At 56.0% G+C, this 27856-nt stretch overlaps 1 protein-coding gene across 2 annotated transcripts; it reads right to left on the bottom strand.

Moving 5' to 3' along the window:
- Window positions 1–155: 155 nt before the first annotated feature.
- On the bottom strand, window positions 156–27387 carry PPIL2 (peptidylprolyl isomerase like 2). 2 transcript variants are annotated; one of them, XM_034643390.1, is made up of 20 exons: window positions 27234–27386; window positions 25517–25566; window positions 24617–24662; window positions 22273–22335; window positions 21248–21299; window positions 17016–17067; window positions 13000–13091; window positions 12067–12156; window positions 11145–11220; window positions 10260–10420; window positions 9032–9107; window positions 8408–8514; window positions 7849–7938; window positions 7471–7504; window positions 6816–6933; window positions 1739–1795; window positions 1080–1152; window positions 900–962; window positions 672–811; window positions 156–397 (listed from the first exon to the last, which is right to left on the bottom strand). In XM_034643390.1, exons 1-20 carry the CDS (start codon window positions 27263–27265, stop codon window positions 301–303), a joined length of 1569 nt encoding a protein of 522 aa, XP_034499281.1. In that variant the 5' UTR covers window positions 27266–27386; the 3' UTR covers window positions 156–300. The 2 variants fall into 2 exon arrangements, with proteins under 2 accessions (XP_034499281.1, XP_034499282.1); XM_034643391.1 differs by lacking the exon at window positions 22273–22335 and having other exon boundaries at window positions 27234–27387.
- Between the last annotated feature and the right edge of the window lie 469 nt (window positions 27388–27856).

Here is a 27856-nt window from a genome sequence, read left to right as displayed (position 1 = left end):
TAAACAGTCCCTAAGAAAATGGGGTGGAGGAGGGTAGGAAAGCCCGGGGCAAGAGATCCCACCTTCCTCCCCGACCCCAGCCCTCGCTGCAGGCGGGCCTAAGGGCCACAGCCCATGCCTGGTGGTCTGAGAGTGGGTTCGGGCTGGGAAGGCCCATGGACTCCGAAGGCCAGGAAAGGGGACTCGGGGCAACAAGCAAGAGCTTTAGTGAGCTGTAGTCGGGAGGACAGAGAACTCCATGGTGTGGACACAGGACCCCACCCTGAGTCCCTCGGAGACTCCAGAGGGGCAGACCCGTTGCTACCATGAGCTGAAGTCCCCAAAGCCTCGGCTGGGCTTTTTCTTGGCCACAGGAGCAGCTGTGCTGGTTGAGGGCTCTTCCTCTGCTGCCCGTTTCCTGGAAAGAGGAGAACCGCTCTAGCTGCTGGGTGCGGACCAGGCCCGGAGCTGGGAGCCCGCGCCCTCCCGCAGCGCCGGCTGGCTGTGAGGTCGCACAGTCACGTACCCTCCCCCAGCCCAAGTCCTCGAGCTCCAGCCTGCACCGTGGCCCCCAGGGCACCTGCTCACCCCCAATGCCCGCCGCTCCCTCGCCACAGGCGGGTTCTCACCCGTGGGCACCGGGAGGCTCGGAGGGCACCACGCAACGGGACGAGTGCCCTCACTGCACTCACGTGGCTGCTGGGCTGATGTACTTGCCCACCCCCTGGCGGTACGTCTGTGGGCCCTGGCTCCCCGGCTTGGGCTGCTGTGTTTTTACTGTGCTTTCTGGGGCCACCGCCTCGAGCTGCGTCTTCTTCCGCTCCTCGGCGATCTGTGGTGGAGCAGGGCGACAGCTGGCCCACAGCGCCGCAGGCCGGGCAGGCTCCCCGCAGCCCCTGCCCACCCCGTGGCCACCTCACCTGGGCGTCGGCCTCCTCATAGGGGTCCACAAACACCGTGGTGGAGTCGATGCGGATCTCCTCCTAGCAGCGGAGGGAGGCGAGTGAGCGGGCGGCAGGAGGCAGCAGGCCCCTCCGAACCCGCCTGCCCGGTGCCCAGCCTGGGCCGCCGCGCTCCCTCTGTTCGCCCGCGGCACATACCTTAGGGCGGTCAGTTTTGGGATCACTCTCCACGTTCTCCATGGCTGTCAGTGTGTCAAAGCCCCCAACAACCCTGCGGCCAAGGGACGGGGGTACCTCTGAATGTGCCCCAGGGCAGCACACCCCGAAGAGCCAAGTCCCTGTGGCATGGCAGGCGGAGGGGCGGAGGACGGGCCTGAGGGGCCTGGCGGGGGAAGAGGTGACAGCAGGGCGGGTGGGCCACAGCCGCGCACACTGCTTCCACGCTCTCCGTAGCGCCCTTTGTGCTACACGTTGCCAAGGGGCATGACACGCCATGAGGCCACAAGCTGGAAATACCACCTGGGCCTTCATAGGACAAGAGGACAGAGAGGACAGGGCCCAGGCTTGAGAACTGGAAGCATCCAGAGGACAGCCCGAGGAGGGTGAGTTTGGACAGGGCAGCCGGCCAGAGGGGGCTAGAGCGGCCCTCCCCTCAGCCAGCAGGTCTGCGGAGCCAACCATCCCCCGGCCAACAGAGAGGCCCCAAGTCCCCACTTCCGCATGGCCGTGACCTCAGCAGTGATGGTCATGCGGGCAAGTGAGCACAGAGCCAGGCAAGGGGAAAGGCAGCGAGAGGGTCCCACTGGGGAAGGAGCCCACCCGCAGCAGCACCCTGGATGCCAGCAGCAGCTTCTTACCGCCCGAAGATGGTGTGCTTCTTGTCGAGGTACGCGCAGGAGCGGAAGGTGATAAAGCTGGGCGAAGGGGACAGGGTGTCAGGAAGAGCCCGGCAGCTTCCCCACCCAGCCTGCTGGGCCCCCAAGACTTCTGGGCACACACTAGGCATCTCCGTCCCCTCAAAGCAGCTCCGGGGAGCTGCAGCTGACATGTGTGCGGCCCCCACACTCCGCCTGGTTAGGGCAGGCCGTCAGCCAAGGCCACCCAGGGGCACCGGGACCCCAGCTCCCCAGGAGAAGCCCCCGGGCACAGCTGCCCAGGAAAGGCCAAGGAAGGCTCTGCCTCCAGCCCCGGCTGCTGCCAACTTCTGTCAGGCAGACAGACGCTGCCAGAGCCCGCAGGCAGAGGCTGTTGGGGGGGCGGTGGGTGGAGAGGGAGACTGGACTCCAGAGCCCGTCCCGGTGCGACAGCAACTGAAGCAGCAGGGACTCTGAACTGGAAGAAAGGAGACGGGCAGGAAAGGGAGCAAAGACACCAAGGAACGTGGGTAAACACCCATAAATGCTGACCTAGTAAACTGTCACATCTAATTTGGTGTAAAAATGAGTGAAATTTCAATGCCCAACTATATGAACATGTGAGCTGGCTGGGCTGGGGCGACGGCTCGGGCAAGGTCTGCCTGCGAGGGAGGGAGAGAGATGAACTGGTAACTGCAGGCTTGAAATAAATCTACTTAAAGCCAGAAGTGACATGTAACTTCCAAATTGGGAGAAAGAGGAAAAGAAGAAATGAAAAATATTTTTAAAAACAGTAACCTGGCAGTACAAATTAAGATAAAATACAGATACTGACTAGAAAGTTAAGTACGCACCTAAGACCATCAGTTTGAATTAACCCCAAATCTAGGTGTGTGCCATTAAAAAGACAGCCCTACAACTTCAAGAATCTGGAAAGCTCTGAGTAAAAGAACAGAAAGAGAGGTCTAACAAGAGATGGAGAGAAGCGTCCTGGGGTGGGGTCCCCTGAGAAGCGGTGTGGGCCAGGCAGCCCTCCTGGGACACCGTGCAATGCCGCCCACGTCCCCGACAGCCCACGGCACACACACTCGGCGAGGGACAGAGGCTGAAGCCCATTCCACCGGGGACAGCACCCCTTTGGAGCCCCCCAGGCCTGACCAAACGCGGCCGGCAGGCAAGTCCCGACAGACGTCAACACCCACCCCTGTGCAGACCTGAACTCTGCCCACCAAGAGGTCTCTCTGCCATGCGTTTCTTTCTTTTTTTTTTTTTTTAAAGATTTTATTTTATTTGACAGAGATAGAGACAGCCAGCGAGAGAGGGAACATAAGCAGGGGGAGTGGGAGAGGAAGAAGCAGGCTCATAGCGGAGGAGCCTGATGTGGGGCTCGATCCCATAACGCCGGGATCACGCCCTGAGCCGAAGGCAGACGCTCAACCGCTGTGCCACCCAGGCGCCCCATCTGCCATGCGTTTCTAACACAGCTCAGGAAGCTTAAGAGGGAATGAAACAGTCCTGAAGAAAAAGAAGGAAAGAAAAGCAACGACAGGACAAACAAAGATATACCAGAAAGGAAGTCAAGTCTACGATTAGTTCTTTGACCTGAGAAGACAGGGAAGGGGAGTGTGTGCCGTCAGCAGTGGTGGAGAGCAAGATGGGAGCCTGAGAAAGGAGAGAAACAGAAGGAAGCCAGTGAGATGGAAACAGAAGGAAATTACATAAAATAAAACCAGAAAAGCCCTCTGTAAGCCATTAAGGAGAGCGGGAATGCAGACATGGTGACGGACGGGAAGGGAAACGCCACCAGAAGTTTGGAAATCTTGAGACGGACCAGTTACATTCTGGCAAGAAACAGAAGCTACCCAGATGGCCCACAAAGTGGAACCTGACTAAGGAATTAGCGTGAAGGATCCGCACAAGCTGTCCTTGGCATGCTACCTTACCACGCAGACCCCATGTCCGCTAAGCCTCCCCAGGCTGTGCACGCTGGGCCTCAGGCCCGGCCAGCAGACCCGGATCAGGGGTGAGGACAGCGGCAAGTGGCCTAAAGCAGTGGCCGGCGGAGCGCCCAGCGTGGTGAGGACCAGCCCAGGTTTACTCCAGGACAAAACAGTGACAGCAAGGCTGGTCAACCCAGAGCTTCTATCCACAAATTCCAGAAGGTAAAGAAAACGGTCTGCTCAGAGTAACAGAGGCTAAGAGAAAAGCATCTGGAAACGATGGTAAAGCAGCATGTAACCTGGAGAGCAGGGTGCCCACGTCCTCTCCTTGCAGGCCTGACCCTGAGGGGGCTGGTGTTCAGGCCGGAAGAGCAGAACACTACCTTGTGCTAGGAAACCCAAGACACTCTTAATAAAAACTATTCAAATTATAAGAGAATTTAATAAAGTAATTAGATATAAAATAGACTTTTTAAAAAGACTGTATTTATTTGAGAGAGAGGGCATGCACATGCACAAGCAAGGGAGTGGCAGGCAGAGGGAGAGGGAGAAGCAGACTCCCCGCTGAGCTGGGAGCCTGATGTGGGGCTCGATCCCAGGACCCCGGATCATGACCTGAGCTGAAGGCAGATACTGGACTGAGCCACCCAGGCACCCCCCCAAAAAAACTTTCCCTATATAAGCAACAGAATTGGCAAAGAATTCTGATTTAAAAATATCAAATTAGGGGCTCCTGGGTGGCGCAGTCGTTAAGCGTCTGCCTTGGGCTCAGGGCGTGATCCCAGTGTTCTGGGATCGAGCCCCACATCAGGCTCCTCCGGTGGAAGCCTGCTTCTTCCTCCCACTCCCCCTGCTTGTGTTCCCTCTCTCGCTGGCTGTTTCTGTCAAATTAATAAATAAAATCTTTTAAAAAAAAAATCAAATTAGGGACACCTGGGTGGCTCAGTTCGTTAAGTGTTTGCCTTTGGCTCAGGTCATGATCCTGGAGTCCTGGGATGAAGCCCCACATTCAAGCTCCCTGCTCAGCGGGGAGCCTGCTTCTCCCTCTGCCCCTCCCCCTATGCTCTCTCTCTCTAATAAATAGAAAAAAAATCAAATTATACAATCTTTAAACAATCCTTAAGTAGCCTTATCTGGGAAGGCAGGGAACCCAGGTGAAAACTCCAAAACCACATTAAAAGATAGAAAACATACCCTCAGGGAAAGTCAAGCCATGTTCTCAAATGGAAGATGTCATACATCTATCCTTTCAAAATATCAATGCCCCATCACTCCAATTGGAACACCCCTAGAATTTGCTCTAGATAAAATGACTTTAAAGTTTGGGGCGCCTGGCTGACTCAGTGGAGCATGTACTCCTGATCTCGGGGCCATAAGTTCAAGCCCCACGGTGGGTGTAGACATTACTTTAAAAAAATAAAATCTTTAAAAACAAAAATGATCTAAAATTTCATATTAAAGAGGAAACAACCAAATCAAGCCAAAACATGCTGTGGAAACAGGGAAGGTGGACTCCCCTACTAGAACTTCCTACAGAAAGCCAGTAGGATTGAGTGAGTATGATGCTGGTGTGGGCATAACAGCCCATGGAGCAGAACGGACCCGAACGAGAGCCCGATTTACACAAGGAGGGAACCCGTGCCTGAGAGCAGGAGGGAAAGTGGCCAGGCCTCTCCCAACACCCGCAGGGGGAGCGCCTTCTCTGCACGAAGCACTCAGCAGGAGGGTCCGGGCTTAGGAGGTAAAGGATTCATGGAAAATCACCCAGAACAAGTCACTGAAGCTAGGGGACCCTCAGGGTACAAAAGGGAGGTGTTCCACCTGACGGGGCCCCCTCAGGAGAGGATGGCCCGGGGTCCGGGTGGCCCCAGCCACTCCCTGCCCATGGGGCTGCAGCCACCCCACCACACTTGACCGGAGCTCCAACGGGCAACCTCATGTGAGAAGACTAGTCAGCGGCAGGGCTGCAACTGAACCGGGAAAAGGAGGGATTACTCTCTAAGTGACGCCGGCACAGCGGGAGGGACACAGAACACTTGGTTTGCATCCGTGAACAGACACGGTGTGTAAATACACGATACAAAAATTAAAACCTTCCCACCTCAAAAAACTAAAGTCTTCCGAAACTTCTGGAGACCCCATGAACCAATGAACTAAGGGTAAACTCCCTTAAGTACAACTAAAAACTGTACGAGAGACATACTGGAATATATTTTAAAATACCATGGGCAATTTTTCCAACTGTAAACACCTGGGAAAAATATCCAGAATACAGGTGCCTAATCTAAAAAGCTCTGAAGAAAAATACAAACCTCCTCATAAAAAGAGAGCAAAGAGGAAAGAGTCAACAAAGAACAAGCAGAAACCAAAGAATTTTTAAAATCAGAAATGATGAAACTCAGGTGAACTCCTACAGCTCCCAGAGAGGGAAAGACAGATAGGTCAAGAGAAACCCTGGCTGGACAGGCACCCCCACTCCACCCAGCTGGACAGTTCTGCAGGGGAATCCCATCACATGTTCAGGAAAGCCACCACCCCCAATGCCACCATCCCTGACCACCGGTCCCCACATTGCACAGACCGATCTCCCCTGCCTGCCCCATGGCGTAAGGCTCCTCCGGAAAACTGTCTTTCTGCCACCCCGAAGATGCCCCTTGGCCCCTGCCCCTGCCAGGCTAGGTCTGGCCGCTCCCCTCCCCACACTCACTCCCGCTGGGCCCTCACCCCCTGCCCTTCCCAGGACATGGGGATGCCCAGGCCCATACTTCCAGCCTATTCTCATCCCCTCGGCTGACCCACTAGGACGAGGCTGTGTCCCAGGCATCGGACACATCGGCACAGCAAGCACAATTCTCAGGCCCTCACCAGGTCACCCCGTTTCGACAAATGCACTACATGTCCTAGGCCACCGCCCCTCCCCTGCCACCCAAGGCCAGCACCTGCCGCCTCCTGCGGCCTCCCTGGTCTCTGAGCAACCACCTACGTTTAATGGCTTTGTGGGCACGCGCCCCAAGGCACACACACGGGGGTGGTATGTGATCTCCTCCAGGGCGCTGCCACTGTCTGGGTGGGACTCAGCTGGAGCCCCTTTAGGGCAAAGCAGAGAGGGAGGAGCCACCCACAGGTGCCCGCTGACTCACAACTGAGACTTGTTGGTGTTGGGCCCCGAGTTGGCCATGCTGAGGATGCCTCGGCCCGTGTGCGAGAGGTTGGGCCGGAACTCGTCTTTGAAGGGCTTTCCCCAGTACGACTCCCCGCCTGCAAGAGGAAGCAGCACGGCTGGCAGCAGCCACGACTGGGTCCCAGCTGCGTGCAGCCCAGCTCTGGAAATCTGTGCTAAGTCCCGAGGGGACACTGACGAGTACTTCAGAGGGCAGCCCTGGCCTCGAGGGACCCTCATCACCATCTCCCCACGGACCTCCCCCCACGGCCCCCAGGCCCCTCGAAGCCCTGCGTGGGGCCAGACCCCTAGTACAAGGAGTAAAGGGTGAAAGCTGCGGGTCACGACTGCTCACACCATACTGAGTGAGGGAGCGGCCTGGGCCCTCGGAGCCGACAGGCCCGGAAGGGGCTCTGGAGCAGTCAGAGGGCATCGTGTTTCTCTCCCCGTCCATCTAGGCTTTGCAACCATCTCAAAGTGAGAAAGCTGAGGGATGTGCCTGAGGTCACACAGCAGGCTGCTGGCAGGCCTATCAGATTCCACATACGAACTCTCGGCACGCCTCCCGCCCACCCACCCGCCATGGCCCACAGAGCAGCCAAAGCTGCCGGGGAAGCCCTCCCACCAGTGCCTACCTGTGCCTGTGCCGGTGGGGTCCCCCCCCTGGATCTGTGAGAGGAACCAAAGCCAATCAGCAAGCTGTGCCCCACGCGCCTGAGGCCCCACTGGCCCTCCGGCCACTGCCCACCACCGACTGAACCAACTCCCCACCGGCCAGGTGGGCTCGAGAGCAGCTGAGTTGCTGGTGAGGACAGAGTCCTCTTGGGCCGCCTCTCTGCACGAGCCCAACATGGCCGGGCTGGGGACACTTAGGTCAGCCCGCACATTCCCCACCCGAGAAGGGGCTCATGGGTACGATCACAGGAGACATCTGCAGCCCTTGCCCTGGCCATGAGTCCCGCAGCCCCCGCAGAGGCGCGAGTCTGCGGCCAGCATGGACTCTCGTCACTCACCACAAAGTTCCTGATGGATCTGTGGAAGATAGTGCCGTCGTAATACTGCTTCTTGCAGAGCTTGATGAAGTTTTCACAGGTCTTTGGCGTCTACAAAACAGCCCAGATACTTCCGTGAGGTGAGGGGCAGCAGACGGGAGGACTGCAAGCACCACCCAGGGCCCTTATCAGGCAGGGGTGCCGTTCAGTTGCCCGGCCGGACACAGTAAAGCAGGACCCATGAGGCTGAACAACAGGACACCTGCATCTGCCGTGACCCTGAGCAAGGGCCGCCGAGAGACACTCGAGCAAGTGGGGGGCAGGGGTGTGTGTGTGTGTGCGCGCGCACGCGTGCGTAAGGAGCCTGACCCCTTTTGAGTGATGGGTGCGCACGCCCCCGCCCAGAACACAGGCCCAGGAAAAGCAGTGCACGGCTCACAGGGGAGGTAAGTGCGGGCACCAGGCCTTCTAGGGACCAGGTGGAATATTCGCTCGTTCTACCCGCGTACCAAGTGCGGGTATGGATTTAAGACCCTGGAAAGGAGCACGGGCTCAGGGTGGGGACGGCGGCCACACGCACCATGTCGCAGTGCAGCTCCAGGTTGAGGTCGCCCTTGTTGGTGTGCAGCCGCACGTAGCCCTTCTTCTTCACAAACTGGTAGCGCAGCACGTCCTCATCGATGGCAGCTGAGAAACAAGGCCCGAGCTCCGTGCTGCCCTCCGGCTGGGGCAGCACCCCCCCACCCACACCAGCCTCCGGGGAGAGCCCGAGGGTCGGCCCCGGCCACAGGACAGGGTGGATGTAGGGGCAGAGGAACGAGGCAGGGCTCAGTAGTTAAGGGAGGGGTACTGGAAAAGCCTGGACACGCAATCAGTGGGGAGGAAGGGGACAGTGGGAGCCTGGTAGGCCAAAAACATGAGAGGAAGGGGTGTGGGGCCGGTGCCATGGTGGGACGTGGGCTGGAGCCCAAGGGTCTCCTGCTCCCAGCTGGGCCCCCACTGCAGTCTCCGAAGCCCACTGCCCCCGGACACATACACACTTTCAGAAAGGGCCCGTCACTGCCTGACCACACCAGAGCTGCCACAGACCCATGAAGGTCCGGCACAGATGGAGCGACGCCTGGGGTGGGGGGTGGGGGGCGTTGGGGGGCAAGGCACCTGCCCTCGGCCACACTGCTGGGGACGGAGGTGTACGGGCAGCTACCTGCTTCGTGCGTGGTCTCCGGAACCATGGCAGTGGAGGTGAAGGAGGCGCTGACCTTCCCGGTGGAATAGTGTGCCTGCAGAGAAAACCAGGGGGCCCATGAGCAGCGCCCCGGGAGGCTGGAAGGCCCGGACCCCACCACTTGGGGCCCGCTCAGTGCCTCTAAGAAGCTGTCCCTGGCTGCCACCCACAGAGCCCAGCAGGGACTTCCAGGGGGCCTGGCCCTCTAAGGGCTCAGGGAGTGAGGGGACCGCGCAGGGACACATGCAACAGAGGGCCCCGCCTGGGCAGGAGGCTGAGGCCCAGCTGGCCAAGGCTCTCATGGTAACTGAGACCCTGGACAGAACTAGGAACTGGTCGCTGCTGGGTTCACAGTACGAGGGACTCTAGTTCCTTTTCAAAGGTTTCAATCTTCTACAGTAAACACATTGCTTTTTTAGTCAGGAAAAAATAAGCCCCAATATGTTGTATTTTTGTCCGAGACAGAGGAGGAAAAAAAGGGGATTTCTCCCCATCAGAAGGAAATACACCAAAACGCTAAGCACTGCTGTTTTAGAGGAGTGGGGCTGTGAACACCAACCTTCTTTCTTTTCTCTCGCAAGTTTCCCTGGGTAATTCTCTGAGGGAGCCTCAGAGCCCCCTCCATCCCCCATCCCACATAGCCCTGCCTCAACAGGAGAAGGAGCCGCTCTGAGGCCTGACAGGTCGGGGCACAAATCCTGGCACCATCACTGCCAACTGGGGGCCTCGGGGCCGACAAGAAGCAAACGTGACCCCCAAGTAGAGGGCACCAGCTGCCCCCTCCCCTCAGCACCACGGTACCCTGAGACACCCCTGTAGTCTCTCCCTGGGTTTCCTCTGGGCACCAAGTGACCAGCTCTGCAGGGCAGTCACCGCATCCCAGGGGCTGTCTCTTCCCTGCTGTCCTGAGGATGCAGTGTCACGTGGTGACCAGACAGAGGTCCACCCAGCATATCAACTCCGGGCTGCCCAGTTCGGGCCAGGGTGAGATACAGACCCTGTGCGGCCCCCAGCACACGTGTCTGCCACCCTCAGCCTCCTGAGGCCTCAGTGCAGCCGCCTCTGGGCCCCCAAGGGGGGGGTCCCGGCCACCTCCCTCCAAACATATCCCAGGGCCCCAACGAGCTCCTTCCCCCAGGACCCCTCTGAGGGGCCGAGATGGGCAGGCTGGCCGCACTGGCAGCTGTGTGGCCCTCTGCCTACTCACAGCATTCAGCTTGTCCACTTTCTTCTTCTCGGGGACCTTCATGGTGGCCGCCAAGACCTCGTCCCCTTTGAACTCCTTGTAGAGCTCTTGCAGTGTCTCGCGGGTCTCGGCATTTGTATTTTTCAAATAATAAGATGGGTCCTGTTTGGCCTTTTCTTCATCTACAAAACAGCACGGTGGCCCTGCTCAGCCGATCACCCAGCAATGTCCCCAGACAGGCGTGACGGGGACAGGAGGCCAGAGCCAGTTGCAATAGCGGAAGCCCGGAAGAGGATGCAGGCCAAGTAACCCGAGCCTCCACACGGTGACACTTTCCTGGTGGCTACGATGCAGGGGAGCGGGTGCGGGGAAGAGCTCGAGGCAAGAGCCCACAAGGGTGGCAAGTCAGCCCGCTGCAGCTTCTGCTGTGGTCGGCTCTGGACTCTGTCCCCAGCTGCCCCCTGGCCCCAGTCACCGCCCCCCCACCCCAGGACCTGCCTCCACGCCAGAGGGACCCAGCAGCATGCACTCATCACCTGTCCCTACAGTGGGAACAGAGACAACTTCTAAGGAGCCAGGGGAGGACCTGGGAGAGGACATGGCCCCAAGGGGCCCTGGGGTGGAGTCCTGAGTGGGGCAGAGGCGGGGGCCAGGCCTCCACCATAGGTAGCTGTGCCCACCAAGTATATGGGCCCCGGCTGGGACTCCCCACATCAGGTCCCCTGTGGGCGGGTGTGGGCGAGTGTGGTCCTGCCAACCTCCACACAGAAGCGAAGCATCAGCCAGTCTGGGCTTGAGCAAGACTCCTGGAAGCTCCCACCCCCAGCAAGGTGAGGCCTTTCCCCAGAAAGCACTACCTATTTCACCCAAACCCCTGGCACCCAGGCCAGCTGTGGTTGTACCTACCAGGATCTGTTATTTTTATGTTATTCTTCACATGAAAAAAATTGGAGACATTGAATTTGTCCAAATTGGTGGGGTCCTGCAGCAAAAACAACACGTGGGGCAGAGTGAGCCGGGCAGCAGAGGATGGGCGGGCGGCCTGAGAGTCCCGGGCCTGGAAGGCGCGAGGCCAGGGGCAGCACAGAGACCTGGGGTGTCGAGCAGGGAATGGAGGGCACCAGGGGTCAGGAGTGGGCTCTGCCCGGGCAAGGCCACAAGCAGGGGTGGGGTGGGGACAGTGGCACACCAAACTGTGTCCCCTTCTCCCCGTCACACGGCTGATGAGCACAGATGGATGTTCATCTGGGGGTGCGGTCAGACACGGGGCAGCCACCTTAGGCCTCCCACACACCCCCACACGCTCCCTTCAGCCTGGCTGCCAGACACAAAGCCCACAGCACCTCGAGCCCTGGCAACGGCGAGGCCCCCTGTGGGAGGGAGTGTCCGCAGACCTCTGATGAGGATGGAACAAGCCAAGGACAGGAACAGCCCACAAAGGCCACCCCCCGAGTTTCTAAGTCCAGGTCTTTCAGGAACCCACTCAGGGCTGACATCTAGAGGCACGTTCTATGTTCAACGCTGGGGTAGGACACACACCAGCCTGTCCTCTCCCACCTGGATACGGAGATGGCTTTGGGAGCAGAGATGAGCGGTCCTGACACAGCAAGGATAGGCATCGGAAGGAGATGCGAAAGCCAGACGGAAGTGGCCTTGTGAAGACCCGGGCTGACAGACAGCGGGGGCGCTGGAGCTGAGGGCGCTGCCAGGAGCTGGGGGCAGCTGGGAAACCGCAACCAGGCAGGCCCCTGAGCCTAGGCGGGGAGGTGGGGTTGGCAGAGGGCATCAGGGTCCTTCCTGGGCACAGCAGTGGCAAGGGGACACCCACCTGGAGGGTGATGATGTCCTGCCGAGAGAAGGGCTCGTCCGTCAGCAGGTCTCGGAAGTTCTTGGCCTTGATATTTAGCTGCTCCACTGCCTGCAGCCAGGAGGGAGCCCACGGTTATCGTGCCCGCCCCAACCGTGGCCCCGGGAGCCTGGAGCCCACCCAGGTGCCAGCACTATTCCGGGGGTGAGGAAAAGGCTGGCCCGACCACGTACCCACCAGGGGCTCACGGCAGCGGCCCCACCACGGAGGGCAGAGCCTGCTGAGCTCCAGATATTCGAATCAGCCATCTCAGCAAGGCTCACTGAAGGACACTCCCGTGACACACCAGCAAACATCAGCAAACGGGCTCAACAAGGCCGGCCATGCAGTTCTACCAAGCCCCTCCCACCAAATCTGTGCATTCTTTGGGCAAAAGTGACCCCTGGGTCCCCTAGGGCAGCGCTGGCCATCCAGACCCTGCCAACAGCCAGGGACAGGTGGGAAAACAGCTCAGAGAGGGCTTCCCTGCAATACGGCGCCAACGCGACTGCTGCTGTGCTCTCTGCCAGCCCACCCAGAGCAGCAGGCTAGGGGTGCAAATCGGGGCCTCCCCGCCCCCACGCCTGCCCACCAGCCTGCATCTGCTCCTCCTGGGGACTCCAGCACAAGGTGGGGGGAGGGGGACACGACTCGGCGCTACCCTGGCCCTGGGCCTGCCCTCAGAGCACAGGTTCCCTCCCAGGGCCTGATCAGTGAAGACTAAAACTGTGGGGCGGACCCCTGGGGTTCAAAACCACCCCCCAGGTTTCAGGTCTGGAGGCCGCAGGAAAGGCACACCTCTTCTTGACTGCGCCGGTGGCTCTCAGAATGTAGCCCTGCCAGCCCAGGGCTGCCCTGAGCCACACAGCTGAAGAGCCGAAAAGCCGACACGTGACATAGTTCCTGAGAACCCACCTCATGGGTGTAGACGTTGCCAGTGGTCCTGACAGCGACAATGTGGGTGTTGTTGGTGAACACGGTGAACAGCACCGGGCAGTGGTACTTTCCTAGAAAGAAGGCACATGCAAAACCAGTCAGAGAAAGGGCGAAGGTCTGAGCAAGAGAGGAGGCAGAACCCTGTGTCAGCAGGCTCAGAACGGAGACCCAGAGGGACAATGAGCGGCTCAAGCCCCCTGCTCCAATCCCAATGGGAAACTCCTAGTGGTCCTGCAAAACCCAAGCCCTACATGGCCTTCCCTGGAGGAGTCTGCGCCATCAGCCCCCAGCCTGCTGCTAGTAGCCACCACCCTGGCCTCCTCCTCTTCCATCTCAGACCCTGCCCCATTCCCGAACCTCCTATACCGTCACCTGTGTTACTGCAACAAGCTCCCACTGCCCTCCCTGCCCCGCCCCTGCCCCGCGACTCTGCACCGGGCAGCCAGGAGGCATGTTCAAGTAAGTCCCAACAAATACACTGTGGAAAAAGGTGGGGAGAGGATATTTACAGATTAAGAGACTTAGGAGATAGCAACCACACGGATTTGTGTGGACTTTTTTTTCTTTTCTTTTTTTTTTTTAAAGATTTTATTTACTTATTTGACAGAGAGAGAGACAGCCAGTGAGAGAGAGAACACAAGCAGGGGAGTGGGAGAAGAAGCAGGCTCCCAGCAGAGGAGCCTGATGTGGGGCTCGATCCCAGGACTCCGGGATCACGCCCTGAGCCAAAGGCAGACGCTTAACGACTGAGCCACCCAGGCGCCCCTGTGTGGAATTTCTAAAAAACTTGATTTGAAAACTATAAAAAAATGATTACGAAAGCATTCCAGAATATCCAATGATACAAAGGAATTCCTGTTGTTTTTAAGTGTGATGATGGTACTATGATTACTTTTTAAGTCTTTATCATTCAGAGATACACACTGAAGTACTTAAGCATGAAATGCCATGGTATCTGATATTTGCTTCGAAATTACCTAAGCAGGTGCGACAGGGGAGCACAGAGAAAACCACACACCCTTAGTGGGCAATGGCTACGGGGCAGGGGATCACTGTACTAATTCTCTCTAGTTTCACGTGTCTGAAGTTTTCAATTAAAAACAAAGCCAATGGGGCGCCTGGGGGGCTCAGCTGGTTAAGCGTTCGACTCTTGACTTTGACTCAGGTCGTGGTCTCAGGGTCCCAGAATTGAGCCCCACAGCAGGCTCCATGCTCAGCATGGAGCCCGCGGCCTGAGGATTCTCTCTCCTCCTCTCCCTCTGCTCCTCCCCCTCCTCACACCCACACATATGCCCATGCTCTCGCTCGCTCTCAAATACATACATCTTTATTTATTTATTTTTTAAGGTTTTATTTATTTGACAGAGACAGCCAGCGAGAGAAGGAACACAAGCAGGGGGAGTGGGAGAGGAAGAAGCAGGCTCCTAAGCGGAGGAGCCTGATGTGGGGCTCGATCCCAGAACACTGGAATCACGCCCTGAGCCGAAGGCAGATGCCTAACGACTGCGCCACCCAGGCGCCCCTCAAATAAATACATCTTTAAAAACAACAACCAGGCAAAAGTGGCGCCTGGGTGGCTCAGTCGGTTAAGCATCCAACTTTTTTTTTTTTTAATATTTTATTTATTTATTTGACAGAGATAGAGACAGCCAGAGAGAGAGGGAACACAAGCAGGGGGAGTGGGAGAGGAAGAAGCAGGCTCATAGCAGAGGAGCCTGATGTGGGGCTCGATCCCACAACGCTGGGATCACGCCCTGAGCCGAAGGCAGACGCTTAACCGCTGTGCCACCCAGGCGCCCCCCAACTTTTTTTTTTTAAGATTTTATTTATTTGACACAGAGAGTGAGAGAGAGCACAAGTAGGCAGAGTGACAGCAGAGGGAGAGGGAGAAGCAGGCTCCCCACTGAGCGGGAATCCAATTTGGGGCTTGATCCCAGGATCCTGGGATCATGACCCAGGCGGAAGGCAGATGCTTAACCGACTAAGCCACGCAGGCGCCCCAAGCATCCAACTCTTTTTTTTTTTTAAGATTTTATTTATTTATTTGACAGAGAGAGAGAGAGAGCCAGCGAGAGAGGGAAAACAAGCAGGGGGAGTGGGAGAGGAAGAAGCAGGCTCCCAGCAGAGGAGCCCGATGTGGGGCTTGATCCCAGGACTCCGGGATCACGCCCTGAGCCAAAGGCAGACGCTTAACGACTGAGCCACCTAGGCGCCCCCCAAGCATCCAACTCTTGATTTTAGCTCAGGTCTTGATCTCAGGGTTGTGAGTTCCAGCCCTGCACTGAGGTCAATGCTGGGTGTGGAGCCTTCTTAAAAAAAAAAAAAAAAAAAAAAAAAAAAAGGTGCTTGCAGGTCAAAAATGTTAAAAAGAAAACAAACAAACAAAAAAAACCAGGTGAACTGTCAGATCTCGTCTCTCCTCTCTGGCTGGCACCTGAGAGTCCTGTGGCTGCCCGTGCCCTACACAACTGTTCTGCACTGTCCCCAACCCAGACCCCTCTGACCACAGCCCCCTGCTTCCACCCCTCACACTGTGCCAGCAATACAGGCTTCCTCAGGGCCTTTGCATTGGCTGTGCCCTCTGCCTGGAATGCTCTCCCCCACATCCCTCACGCTTTGTCTCTCATTGGATTCCCAAGCAAACCCCGTCAGCGTGTCTTGCTCTGACTCCCTCTCCTCCCTGCTCCTTATCTTCGGTTGCTGGCAGAAGCAGCATCTGACACACTATGGTGAACTGTTATCCAGCTTCCTCCCTCACCATAACGTAAGCTGCTTTTATTCCAGGAGGGATGTGGCCTGTTTTGCTCTCCGCACATAGCAGGCACTCAGTAAATACGTGCTGAATGAGAGACACACTGTGGGCCTCTGAGTCAGCCGATCTCAGAGCGGAAGGTCTACAGCGCTTGGCTACCAGCACGGAGCTCCCTGACCTCCAGAGACCATCCACAAAGCACCGTGCTTCTGCTCTGTCGAGGCCACTCCCTCATTTAGGGCGAGCCGCCACCTACTGTGGGCCAGGCTCTGGGGGAGACAGGCGTGTCAGGCCCCAGCATCTTCCCAGGACGCACACACCCAACGAGCGCAGATAACCTCAACCGGGGCATCTGCACGGGCCGAGAGAACTGGGCCAGGCCCACAAAGAGTCAAGAGCAAGGTCACTCGGGTCTGGTATACTTGACAACAACAGTGGACAATGTGGAGGGCTAGAAAGCAGGACCCCTGGGCTGGGGTGGGGCTTCACAACCAGTGGCAAACCCATCACCCTCCGCGCTCACCAGCCCTGGGCCTCCGTCTGAGCAGTGAACAGACCAGGGTCGCAGCTAGACAGGGTCCATGCCCACGGGCCCAACTGTACACACAGAGGCCATCAGCAACCCTCTCAGCCCCACTGCCCTTGTGGGAAGAAGTGCCCAAAACAACATTTCACCCCCCACCCCACCCCCAGCTTTAAACTACCTGGACCTTTAAGGAAAAATTATGTTACATCTTTTTTTTTTTAATTGGGGTAAAGTACACATAACCTCTGCCACTTCAACCATTTTATCTTATTATTTTATTTATTTATTTTTTTAAAGATTTCATTTATTAATTTGACAGAGAGAAATAGCCAGCGAGAGAGGGAACACAAGCAGGGGGAGTGGGAGAGGAAGAAGCAGGCTTCCAGCGGAGGAGCCTGATGTGGGGCTCGATCCCAGGACTCCGGGATCACGCCCTGAGCCGAAGGCAGACGCTTAACGACTGCGCCACCCAGGCACCCCTTATCTTATTATTTTAAGTAATCTTTACTGCCAATGTGGGGCTTGAACTCACATCCCCGAGATCAAGAGTTGCGGGCTGCAGTGACTGAGTCAGCCAAGCTGCCCCTGTGTATTTGAAAAATTGAGTGTCCGGCTTGATCGGAAAGGAATGATGGATTCTGCAGAGTACTTGATGAGAGGCGGGGCATTGGGGTCTGTGGCACAGTCTTTGAAATGGCCATAAAAGGGATCACTCACCTTCCTTATTCTTTGCAAAGTTCAGCTTGATCAGGGACCTCCCATCCAGTTTCTGGAAGAAGAATTATTAAAATTAGTCGTAACGAATAAACGGCTGATGTGAAGAAATGCAGAGCCTATGAGGCTGGGTGAAGCAGAGAGACGGGCAAAGTCTCTGAGCACGCAAGCCTTCACAGCTGCAGGCAAGGAGTAAAGCCGCAGGGGCCACCCTGAGGGCCCCGGGACCCAGAAGTAACGTGGAGAAGGAGGGCTGCCCCACGGAACCCCCAGCCTCTGAGCGGCGCACTCACGGGGCGAGCCCTGCCTAGAGGCTGAGGGTGGAGGTGTGTTTTATACTTCTCAAGTGCTGACACGTTTTATTGTGAGCCCTGATGCACTGACTACTTCTGAAGTTAAAAATGAATGTATTTCTTCACCTAGGTGGTGGGTACACAGGCATACCCCTACTGTTCTGCTGTAGGACTATTTAAGAAAGAATATTAAAAAGTGGGGGGGAGGGGAAGGAATCAGTACCCCCGCATGCTGAGTGAGTGTGATGGGATCCTCTACTTTTCAAAATTCTGCACTGTCTACAGTTTACACCTCTACTGCGGGGAACTTTACAATAAAACACAGTCCAGGCAGCCAGAGGAAAAAAGCTGCCCCGGAGTGGGGGGCCTGGATTGGAGCAAGTGAAGGAGACTGTGGAGGGACCCCAGAAGGGGGAGGCAAAGCTGTGTGCCCAGGAGCACCTGACTGAGGGCCCACATCCCAGCGGCCCGTGGCCACTCTGGTGCGGGCCCGGCCCAGCCCTGCCTACACGAGGCACAGAGGAGACGCTGGATGGGCATCCTGGGGCCAGGGCCCTGTGTCCTCGCCCTCCTGCAGTGGCCAGCCCCCACCTGCTCCTCCACAGCTGGTTTCATTCCTTCCATTGTCACTCAACTGCCCCCCACCATCCCGCCACCAGTGCAGGTGAGCATTCGACTCTAGGACAGACAACGGGGTCCTCGCTCCAAGGCTCCTCCCATCAGACAGCCCTCCTCCTTCAGGCCCAGGCAGCCCGTGTACATGGCCCTGCACACAACACGCTCTTCCTGGGTCCCCGAGAAGGGACACGGGCCAAGCCAGCCCTTGGTGAACTGCCCTTGGTTAGCTGCCATGTTGGGCCTTGCTTAGCTGCCAGAGGCCGAGCTGATCATCTGCATGTCTTGGGGCCCTGAAGCACACCCGTGAAGCAAAATGTCCAAGTAACAAAAAGCACCCCGGAGGCAACTGAATGACAATATCCATGGGGACGGAGACGGAGGCCGTGAGGACAAGCACGGACAAGAAGACACAAGGGGGTCCAGGGGCAGAGCGGGGCCGGAAAGCCACCACTGGGAGCGCAGAGCGCAGACCCTCCGCCCTAGAGGAGCCCTGAGACCGGCTGCTCCACTGAGGCGGACGCAGCATTCATGTCAGGGAAGGCAATGAACCCCGACCACAAGCCAATCACGGGGCACAGGCAGGGAGCACGGACCCCACAGCAAGGCCCTGGAAGCCCACAGTGGCTCCCAGCAGAAGGCCTCACAGGAAAACGCTGCCAGTCACGCTTTCAAATGACAAACCATGAGGAGGGACGCAGCAGACGCCTGAAGAAGAGCTCTCTCTAAGGGAGGCCGGGCTGCAAGCACCACCTCAACCGTCTGAGAAAAAGCCCACAGGCCCTGGGCGGCCGGGCCCAGGACACGTACCCCTGGTCTAGCCCCCTTTCTTCCAGGGGCGGGGAAGGACCACTGGTGAGCCACCCACCTGATCCGAGGGGCCCACAGCACCCTACATTCTGTCACAAGGGCCAGGGAGCACGGACAGCACAGAAGGGCCTCTGGGAAACAGGTAACAAGACCTCGGCTAAGTGAAGAACCAGTGACACTTCACCTGTCCTAGGCTGGTGACCAGGACGCCGTTCACACTGCTCGCCCCCTCACTACCTCCCCTTGAGCCTCACAGCACCCAGGCCTTCCTGGGCCTCCCTGACGGCGGCCGCCACACTGCATGGCCTCCTGGGTCTCCGTCACGGAACTGACCAGGCCTCATCCAGCCTGCTGTCCTCCGCGGCAGGGCAGGGCCTCATCCCAGCAGACAGAGCTCTCAGCTCCATGGCGCCAGAACCGGCCCTCCTCACCCGGCACGCTAGTCCTCCTCACGCAGGCCACATTTCATCAGGTTAACCTCTCAGCCTCAAACACCTCCTCCGGACATCCTGAAGTCAACCGTCCTCCAAGGTCCCACAGAAGTCCCCACCCTCCCTGCTGGCTCTCCTCATCCCACCTCCACCCTACTGCCTGCCCCTACTCCGTGCACCCAAACCCCTCCTGCCGCTCATGGCTCTGCTTCTGAGGCGGCCGCCTTCCTGCTGAAGCCCCCCTGGACTGGAATGGCAAGCACAGGCTGGATCACGTGGTTCCACCTTTCTGTCCCTGGCATCCCTGACACAGGACACACTAACTGATCCAGTCCGCCCGAGATGGGGCTGCACCAGAAGGCTCCTACTGAGCTCTCCCCGGCCCTGGGAAAAACTCAGAACCTGATGTGGTGGCCCCCCGAGGCCCACAGGTCCATCTGTAACAGCAGTCGTGGGTCCAGCCTCTCTGGGCCACCTCCTCAGCCTCCATCCCGGTCCGAGTTCGCACAGCACCTCTCACGCAGACAGTGCACAGCCCCCTGGCTGCTTTCTCACCTTCCACCCTTGCCTCCCTATGGTCCCGTTTCCCCACCGCAGCCAAACTGAGCCTTTGAAACACAGGCCAGGGGCACCTGGTTGGCTCAGTCAGTCAGGTGTCCGCCTTCAGCTCAGGTCATAATCCCAGAGTCCTGGGACCAAGCCCCGTGTCGGACTCCTCTCGGCAGGGAGTCTGCTTCTCCCTCTGCCTCTGCACGCTGCTCTGCCTGCTTGTGCTCTCTCTCTGTCAAATAAAATCTTTAAAACAAAACAAAAACACAGACCAGATCACGATACGCTTCTGCCTGAAACCCTGCCCAGCCTCCAGCACCCCCAGAACAAACCCGACCTCCCCCTAGGACTTTCAAGACCCCCCGTGACATGGCCTCTATCTGCCACCATCGCCCCCTATCCTCGGGTCTCAGCTTCAACGGCGCTGCCACACAGACGTTCCCCAAGGCCCCCAGGCCCCGGCTCCCTGTCGGTGAATGCCTCTACCTGCCACAGCTGACAGCTTGCAGGTGCTGCACGCAGCACAGGCTCACACCTCGCCGAGCAAGTGGATGCCACTGAGGAACTGAAGAAACGGGCCTGCGCTGCAGTGTGAGGGAAAGAGAGGGCTCCGAGAAGTAAAGGGACGACCGGAATGTGGGAACTGTAGCAGCCCCACGAGTTTATGATGGAGGCACGCAGTGGGGGGCAGAAGAGGCGACTACACTGGAACTTGGCTCTGGGGCTCTCTTCCCGAGTGGCACAGAATTCCTGACACTGGGCCTGTATGCACGACACAGAAGAAGCTGCTAAACCTCACTCAGGATAAAAATACAAATTAAGGGGCGCCTGGCTGGCTCAATCGGTGGAGCATGCAACTGATCTCAGGGTTGTGGGTTCGAGGCCCGCACTGGGTGTAGAGATTACTTAAAAATAAAATCTTAAAAAAAAAAAATTAAAAACCGCTTTCAGGCTAAGGCAAGGAAAATTTCTAAAAACTTGATGATACTCATGGTTGTTGAGGGTATGGGGAAACAAGCATTTGCAACTTCCCTGGAGGACAATTTGCCAGTAGCTTCCAAAACTGAAACCGCACCCACCCTGTCACCCAGCAGTCCTGGGAGGACGCTCATATGTGTGTCCAGAGAAACGTGCACAAGGGCAGTCCCTGTCCACTGGACAGCGGGTGACTTCAAACACACTGCAGCGGCCCCACAGGAAGATGCATGTAGCCACCACAGAACATGGCAGCACCCTACGCACTGATGTTCAGATCTCCAACACGCCGTGGGGTGCACAAGCAAGGTACAGAGGGGTTCGCACGTGTGACTGCATCCACGGGCCAAGGAAAGAAGATGTACATCTGTACATGCATGTACATGTAGGGAACATTTCCAGAAAGGAACAGTGTGGGGAAGGGAGGGGACGACAGTCCCACTCACGGTGCCCCGTGAACAGTCTTCTACCGCGCTCATGTGTACCGAAAACACAGAACAAAAGGACAGATGAGAGGACAGCACTCACTCGGCATCACTTAAACTCCTGCCTAGCCGCTTACCTCTCCATTGCTGGGGTTGGTCCCATACTTCTTAAGCCAAGGGACAATGTTACTGAAGGGGAGAGAAGAGAGAATGTCAGCCAGGCAGTCAGGTGCAGCCCCGTGACGAGGCCACCATCCAGGAGGGCCGCGTCCAGGTGAGACCTACGAATAGGCTTCGCTCCACTTCACTTCTGCGAGCAGCTTGCCTTGACCAAGGAAGTGAGGAGTGTTTCTGGATATGTGGGTCTCAACGTACGTCCAGTGTTTTTATTGCGGTTATGGATAAACGACACAAACCAGCGAACAAAGACATATGCAAATGTTGATACGTCTATATAATGAGATACTGGGCCAGCATCAAAAATCAGGCTTCCAGAGAATTCTGAATGACACAACTGAGTGAAAAATGGATTCAGAACTATCTTTGCAGTATTACCTCAACCATGTACCAGAAATAAACTCACAAAAAAAGAGGAGTATAAATGTTGACAGTGGTTATCCTGGATACTGTGATTTTGTAAATTTTTCCTTTTACCTTGAAATATTTTCCACATTTTCTAAAAAGAGACTGAAACATGAAACAGTTACAGAAGCTTGTTTATGTTGGAGCATAAAACTGAGCATCACGCTTCAAAACACAGCACTGGGAAGTCCGTACCCGAATTATGGCTCTGCTCTCATCAAGGGAAAAGTACTCAAGTTCATTAACATTCCAAACAAGTATAGGCAGACCAACTAGAACCCTAGACACCCCCATGTGTGGAAAGAGCTCAATGCTACCCGAGGCAGGGACAGTAGCACCTGCTAGCAAGGCTGCCTGCCCAGGGGTCACAGCAATACTGCGGCCTCATCCCGAGGCTCTGGAAGTCCCTCCTGTGTCCCCAAGGGGCCACCCAGGGCTCCCGAGGCTGCCAAGACCCCAGCGTGGCCCGGCTTGGCACGCCTGAAGCCACAAACCCTCCAGCTGGTCCCATACCCCCTTCCTGAGTGGGTATCAACAGTCTCACCCCTTTTGTTAGCTCAAAAGTCGAGGGAAAACTCACAGCAAGTCAAAGACGACGCCTTCAGGGGTGCAGACTGGGTAGACGAATGGCTGCAGAGAGAGACTGAGAAAGGACAGAGTCACTGCGGGTCACCCAGTGGCTCCCGTGACTTCTCCCTTCATTCCTCCCTTCTTCCCTCCAACAATTCTGGGGCTCCTCTGCCTAGCCAGGGCTGGGTGCCGGTACAGAGGTGACCCCCACATCCCCGCCCCTCAGAAGCTCCCTGCACAAACCAATAAATACAAGGGAAGGGTCCCAGGAGGTGCTATCTGCCGTGTCATGTGACACATGTCATCATGTTCAAGCCCAAAAGAGGTTCCTGGAGGTAGCCTTTGGGGCGGCAGGATTGGAATTCACTCCCTAAACCCTCACATAGCAGGTAAGCCACACTCTTCTACTGAGAGCTGCCCTCTCTCATCCCAAGAGATCCTGGTCTGGGGGTGCCCCACCTGCTCCTGCTTAGAGTGTACACACCATTCCCCCCACATTTCCAAGGGGTAGGCACGTGACTCAGGCAAGTGTCCTAGGAGCCCTGGGTAAGTTCTAATACATGGATATGCGGGTAGACTGGTCTGCATAGACCCAGACTGTCACAAGCCATTTACCACCTCATGGAGAGTCTGCTTAGGAAACGCAGACCCCAGGGGCACCTGGGGGGCTCAGTCGGTTAAGCAGCTGCCTTTAGCTCAGGTCATAATCTCAGGGTCTTGGAATCCAGTCCCACATCGGGCTCCCTGCTCCATGGGGAGCCTGCTTCTCCCTCTCCCTCTGCTACTTCCCCTGCTTGTGCTCTCTGGCTCTCTGTCAAATAAATTAATAAAAGCTTTAAAAAAAAAAAAAGGAAAAGCAGAACCCACAGATGAAGGGAGACTGTACCTGGTGAACTTCCTTGAGCCAATACCCTTTTTTCTTGCACCGGGTTTCCATCACTAGCCATCAAGAGCTCTGGCTGACCTGGCTTGTTTGTAAATCGGTCATCTCTAAGTTTAGGCAGCACAGGTCAGTCCCCCAGACCTGGACAGCCTGGCAGTGATGGGGTCACCTCCCCAGATGCCGCTGCAGAAAGCCCTCAAGGGGCAACCTCACCCCTCCATCTCTGGCCCAACCTACTACTCTAACCCAGTGTGACCCTGCTGCTGCTGGGGACTGATGAAAACACGACCCAGTGACAAAGCGAGCTCCAAATGGCAAGACACCGTACATGCATCTTCTCCCAAACGGGCCTTGAAGGGCATGTTCTCAAAGCACATTTTTACCCAGAACCCAAGGTAGTTAAAAAGTGGATGAAACACAGTTCAGAGACCTGTTGGAGGAACTGGGAACCAAGGATGAAAGTATTTCCATAAAATCCATTCACAGGCACTCTGAATGAGACCACATTCCCATGAGGCTGATGACAAAACTTGGCGGGGAGAAATCCAGCCAATGATGCCTGGGTCCCACTTGCTGACCCTCCCTGAGCAAGGGCCAGGAGCAGAGGAAAGCCTTCCCTCAGTGCTACACAGGAGCCTCCTGCGGCAGACCGAGCGGCTGCATCCCTGGCCCTTCCTACACCCTTACCTGCCTGTGGTGTCTGGCTGAGAGCACTAGGAGAGCTCTGTCAGTTCTCAAGGCTCATCGTGACCTATGGAATCAGAACCCAATGGGACACACACACACACACACACAATGCATGTGTCCAGAGCAGGGACGATCACAGCTCGAGCTGGGGGAAACGCAGGCCCAAATGGACCATCCCCAAACCCCCAGTGTCTTCGGGTTCATTAATGTGAGCCCCACTTCTCCAGCAGACCCACCTTCTGTTCAAACACACACCAACCATGGTGGGAAGAAGCATCTGCGTGGCTCTACGGCTGGGTCTCTCCCCATCCCCGCCAGTAACCTGTGTTCCCAGGGAAGGGGAATGGGGTTCACGGTATCACGACGATCACTGATGCTGTTACTACTTAGACTCTGGACTAAAAGTAAAGCATGAAGACATGGGCCTGGAGTCAGACCACCGGGTTCAAGCCTCAAAGGCATCACTTCCTGGACGTGACACCTGGGCGAGGGACTTCCCACTTTTAAATGGTGATCCTCTCAAGGATAAAATAGGCTAAACAACAGTCTACTTACCTTGGAAGGTAAGAAAGAGGCTAAAAGAAACAGGGCATAAACATACAGACACAGAAGGAGCAGAAAGTATTAGTTCTTATCACTGTTAGGTCACCTTCTCTCAGTTCAAGGAAGATCTAGGTGAGGGAACACAGAACCCACATCTGCATCCCCAAGGATCGGATTCACTGTCAAATAATGAGCATCAGAAAACAACTACGAGGGACAGATTAACACTCAAAACTCTTACCTGCAGTGATCGAAAGGTAAACGACGAAAATTTGCTTGTGGGATATCTGTTTAAGACGAAAATAAAAGAAAGGTTATTCTGTAAGTAACCTCATGCATATGTCCCTACCACCAACTCCATTCCACGCTAAGAAAAAGTTCACATAAACTACCTAGTGCAAAAACTAGTGTGGGTTAAAAACATTTCAACAGGTATAACACATGGAGTACACCAAGAACAAACTTAGAGGAAAAAGTCCATACTTGCTTAAGCCACTGCGGTTGGGTTTCTCCCACAACCCTAACACCCTTGCTGTGGGGCCTGGCTTGGCTTTCCAAAACAGCTGTGCTGGTGTTATCCCCATCAGCAATTAATGAGAATGTGCTCTTTTTACTGCAGCCTTGATAGCTCTGGGTATTATCGTTCTTTTTATTCTTTATTAACTTGATAGAAAAAAAAAAAGTTATCTTAATCTATGTCAAAAAATATCACCACTGGGACGCCTGGGTGGCTCAGTCAGTTAAGCATCTGACTCTTGATATTGGCTTAGGTCATGGTCTCAGGGTCGTGAGATCGAGCCCTGCATCCACTCTGTGCTCAGCGCGGAGCCTCCTTAAGACTCTCTCTTGCCCTCTGCCCCTCCCCTGACCTGTACTCACTCTCACGCGTGCTCTCACAAAACATATATACATGTATGTATGGCCATCAAGATTAAACATTTTCTCATGTGTTTAGTGTATTTTCTCTTTTGTGAATTATCCGTGTTCTCAACCCATCTGTCGGCTACACTTTCTGTGTTCTCGTTCACTGTTAACTTTTATAGTCTTATTGTGTAGGGAAGACATCATTCCTTAATTACAACCCCCCCCCACACACACACACACATCCACACCAAGGGAACAGAAGGATTTCACGCCTTACCTGGTTTCTTGCCACCATAGAAGTGAGTGTATTCGGCACAGGTAATGTACCTGAAGAAGAGGAAGAGAATCTTACTACCACCCCCCTTTGTAAAGAGGACAGTCTCTGGAAGTAACTGATGACTGAACTGTTTCACTCATTCAGCAAATGCTTATTAAACACCTACTATACAGACACATGGTGGTAAATACAACAGAACACAGGGATACACAAACTAATAAGCAAATACAAACAGTCCTGCTTTCCTCTGAAGGAAATGAACAAAATTTAACAGAAAACTTGATGATGCAAAGGAGCTAGCCATGTGAAGATCTGGGGAAGAACTTTCCAGGCAGAGAGACCAAGCAGGCTTATCACATATAAAAGCCCTGAGACAGGAAAAGCTGTTGAGTTTTTAGAAAAGGGTGAAGCCGTTGAAGAGTGTGCATGTGGCAGCAGATGAAGAAGGGCGGTGGTCGGATCACGCAGGACCCCGCAAGTGGGTAAGAGCTGTGGACTGGCGTTAAACAGTACGGAAAGCTGCTGGAGGATTCTGAGTAGGGCCCTGGCATGATCTAACATAACTCCTCAAAGCGTCCCTCTGGTGCCTGTGTAGAGAGGGACAAGCAAGAGAGGCAGCAGAAAACCAATCAGGAGGCAACTACAAAGGTTCAAGGAGGAGCTGGCATAAACTCCACCTACGGGAGGGTTGGTGGACTAGTGAGAAGTGGTTCCTGGAAGAGCCACAAGGATTTACCAATGAATCGAGGGTTGGAGAGAGCCACAGGAAAGATACAGCAAGGCTAACTCCCAGATTTCTGACCTAAGAAACTGAATGGTGGTGTGACCACTGACAGAGGGGAGCATATTAAATTTGAGATGTCCATCAGACCTCCAACTGGAGATGTTGAGTAAGCAGCTAACTAACGTAAGGGGGGAGATCACGAGGAAGAACATAAAGGGAGAAAAACCGTGGAGGACATGGGTGTATGAAGTCTGGGACAGAGGGAGAAGGATTCAGCAAAGGAGACTGAGAATAGAGGCCACTGAGGCAGACATAAAACCAAGAGCGTATGGCGTCCCACATACCAAAGAAGGGCTTCAGAAGGAGCGAGGTGGTCAACTGTGTCATATGCTGTTGAGAAGCCCAACAAAATGAGAATTGTGAACTGACTACTAGACTTAGCAACAGAGAAGTTACCGGGATCCTGACAAGAGTAGTGCTGGAGAGTAAAGCCTGCCTGGAGTGGTTTCAAAAAACATGAGAACACAGCAAGCAGACGCAAGTCTTTCACGTCTTGTTAGAAGAAACAACAAACCACAATGGTAGCTGGAGGGAAGCACGGGGCAAGACCAATTTGTTTTAAACTGCGAGACTCCGGAGCTTGAGTGTAGGCCGACGAACCAGCAGGCACGGAGACTAGAGGTGCAAGAAAGGAAGGGGCTGATTCAAGAGCAGAGCTCGCGAGTGCAGAGCGCGGTCCAGGGGCCCGTGCTCGCCCAGCGCCGAGGCGGTGGGAGGGCCACGCTCAGATGAGGACACCTACGGTGTGTTAGAACCGGGAGCCCGGGAGACTTCGGCGCCGGGGGGCGGTAATTCTCCACCTGAGGAGGGGGCAGAGGCTTCCACTTTGAGAGTGGCTCTGGGAACCAGCTCTGAGAGAGGGAAGGGGGGCAGCGCGGAGCGACGGACAGGCGGGCACTGAGGCCGAGCGGGGCTCCTCTCAGTTCAACTTACATCTTGTCCTTCTGATGCTGCCGCTTCCCCATGGCGGCGGCGGCGGCGGCGGCGGCGCTAGAACCAGAGAGCGCGGAGAAACGATGGCAAACAATCCAGATTTCGACTTCCCGGCCCAGCTCCCTAATTACTTCCGGGTCCCGCGGACCCGCCCCGGAAGCCGGCGCGAGGCGTGAGGGAACGGCGGCGCCGGGTGCGAAGTGCGCATGCCCAGCAGGTAGAGCCCGGTCCTAGGGTTCCTGGGTAGAGTTCCCCGTAGGGAGTAGGTGCTTGGGGGGCCCAGGGGCTTCTACTTCGAAGCCCACTTTCTCGAGAGGGTGGGGGATGCTCTCTCTGGACTTTTCGCAAAACCATCCAGCCCTGGCTAGGTGCCGTCCCTGCTCAGGCCCGCCCTGGTTTCACCTGGGTTCTCAGGTCTTTAAAAAAGTCTGCCTGGCACCGCAAGTCCCACCAGCCTCGGGCTCATATGTGTTTCCTTCTGCGGCGGACGCCTCCAAACCCACGTCCACGTTCGCTGTGTGCCCGTTCTCCTCCCATTCAGTCCCCACCACCTCCAGGCCCCTCTCCTGGGCAAATTAGGGGCAAGTGACCTTTAAGCCCGAAAGTCCAAAGCCCTCACTCTT

Source organism: Ailuropoda melanoleuca, chromosome 14 (assembly GCF_002007445.2).
Source record: "Ailuropoda melanoleuca isolate Jingjing chromosome 14, ASM200744v2, whole genome shotgun sequence".
In the NCBI taxonomy this organism is placed as follows: domain Eukaryota; kingdom Metazoa; phylum Chordata; class Mammalia; order Carnivora; family Ursidae; genus Ailuropoda; species Ailuropoda melanoleuca.
Note: the sequence above shows the minus strand (reverse complement) of the source record. Positions and strands in the feature narration are given on the sequence as shown.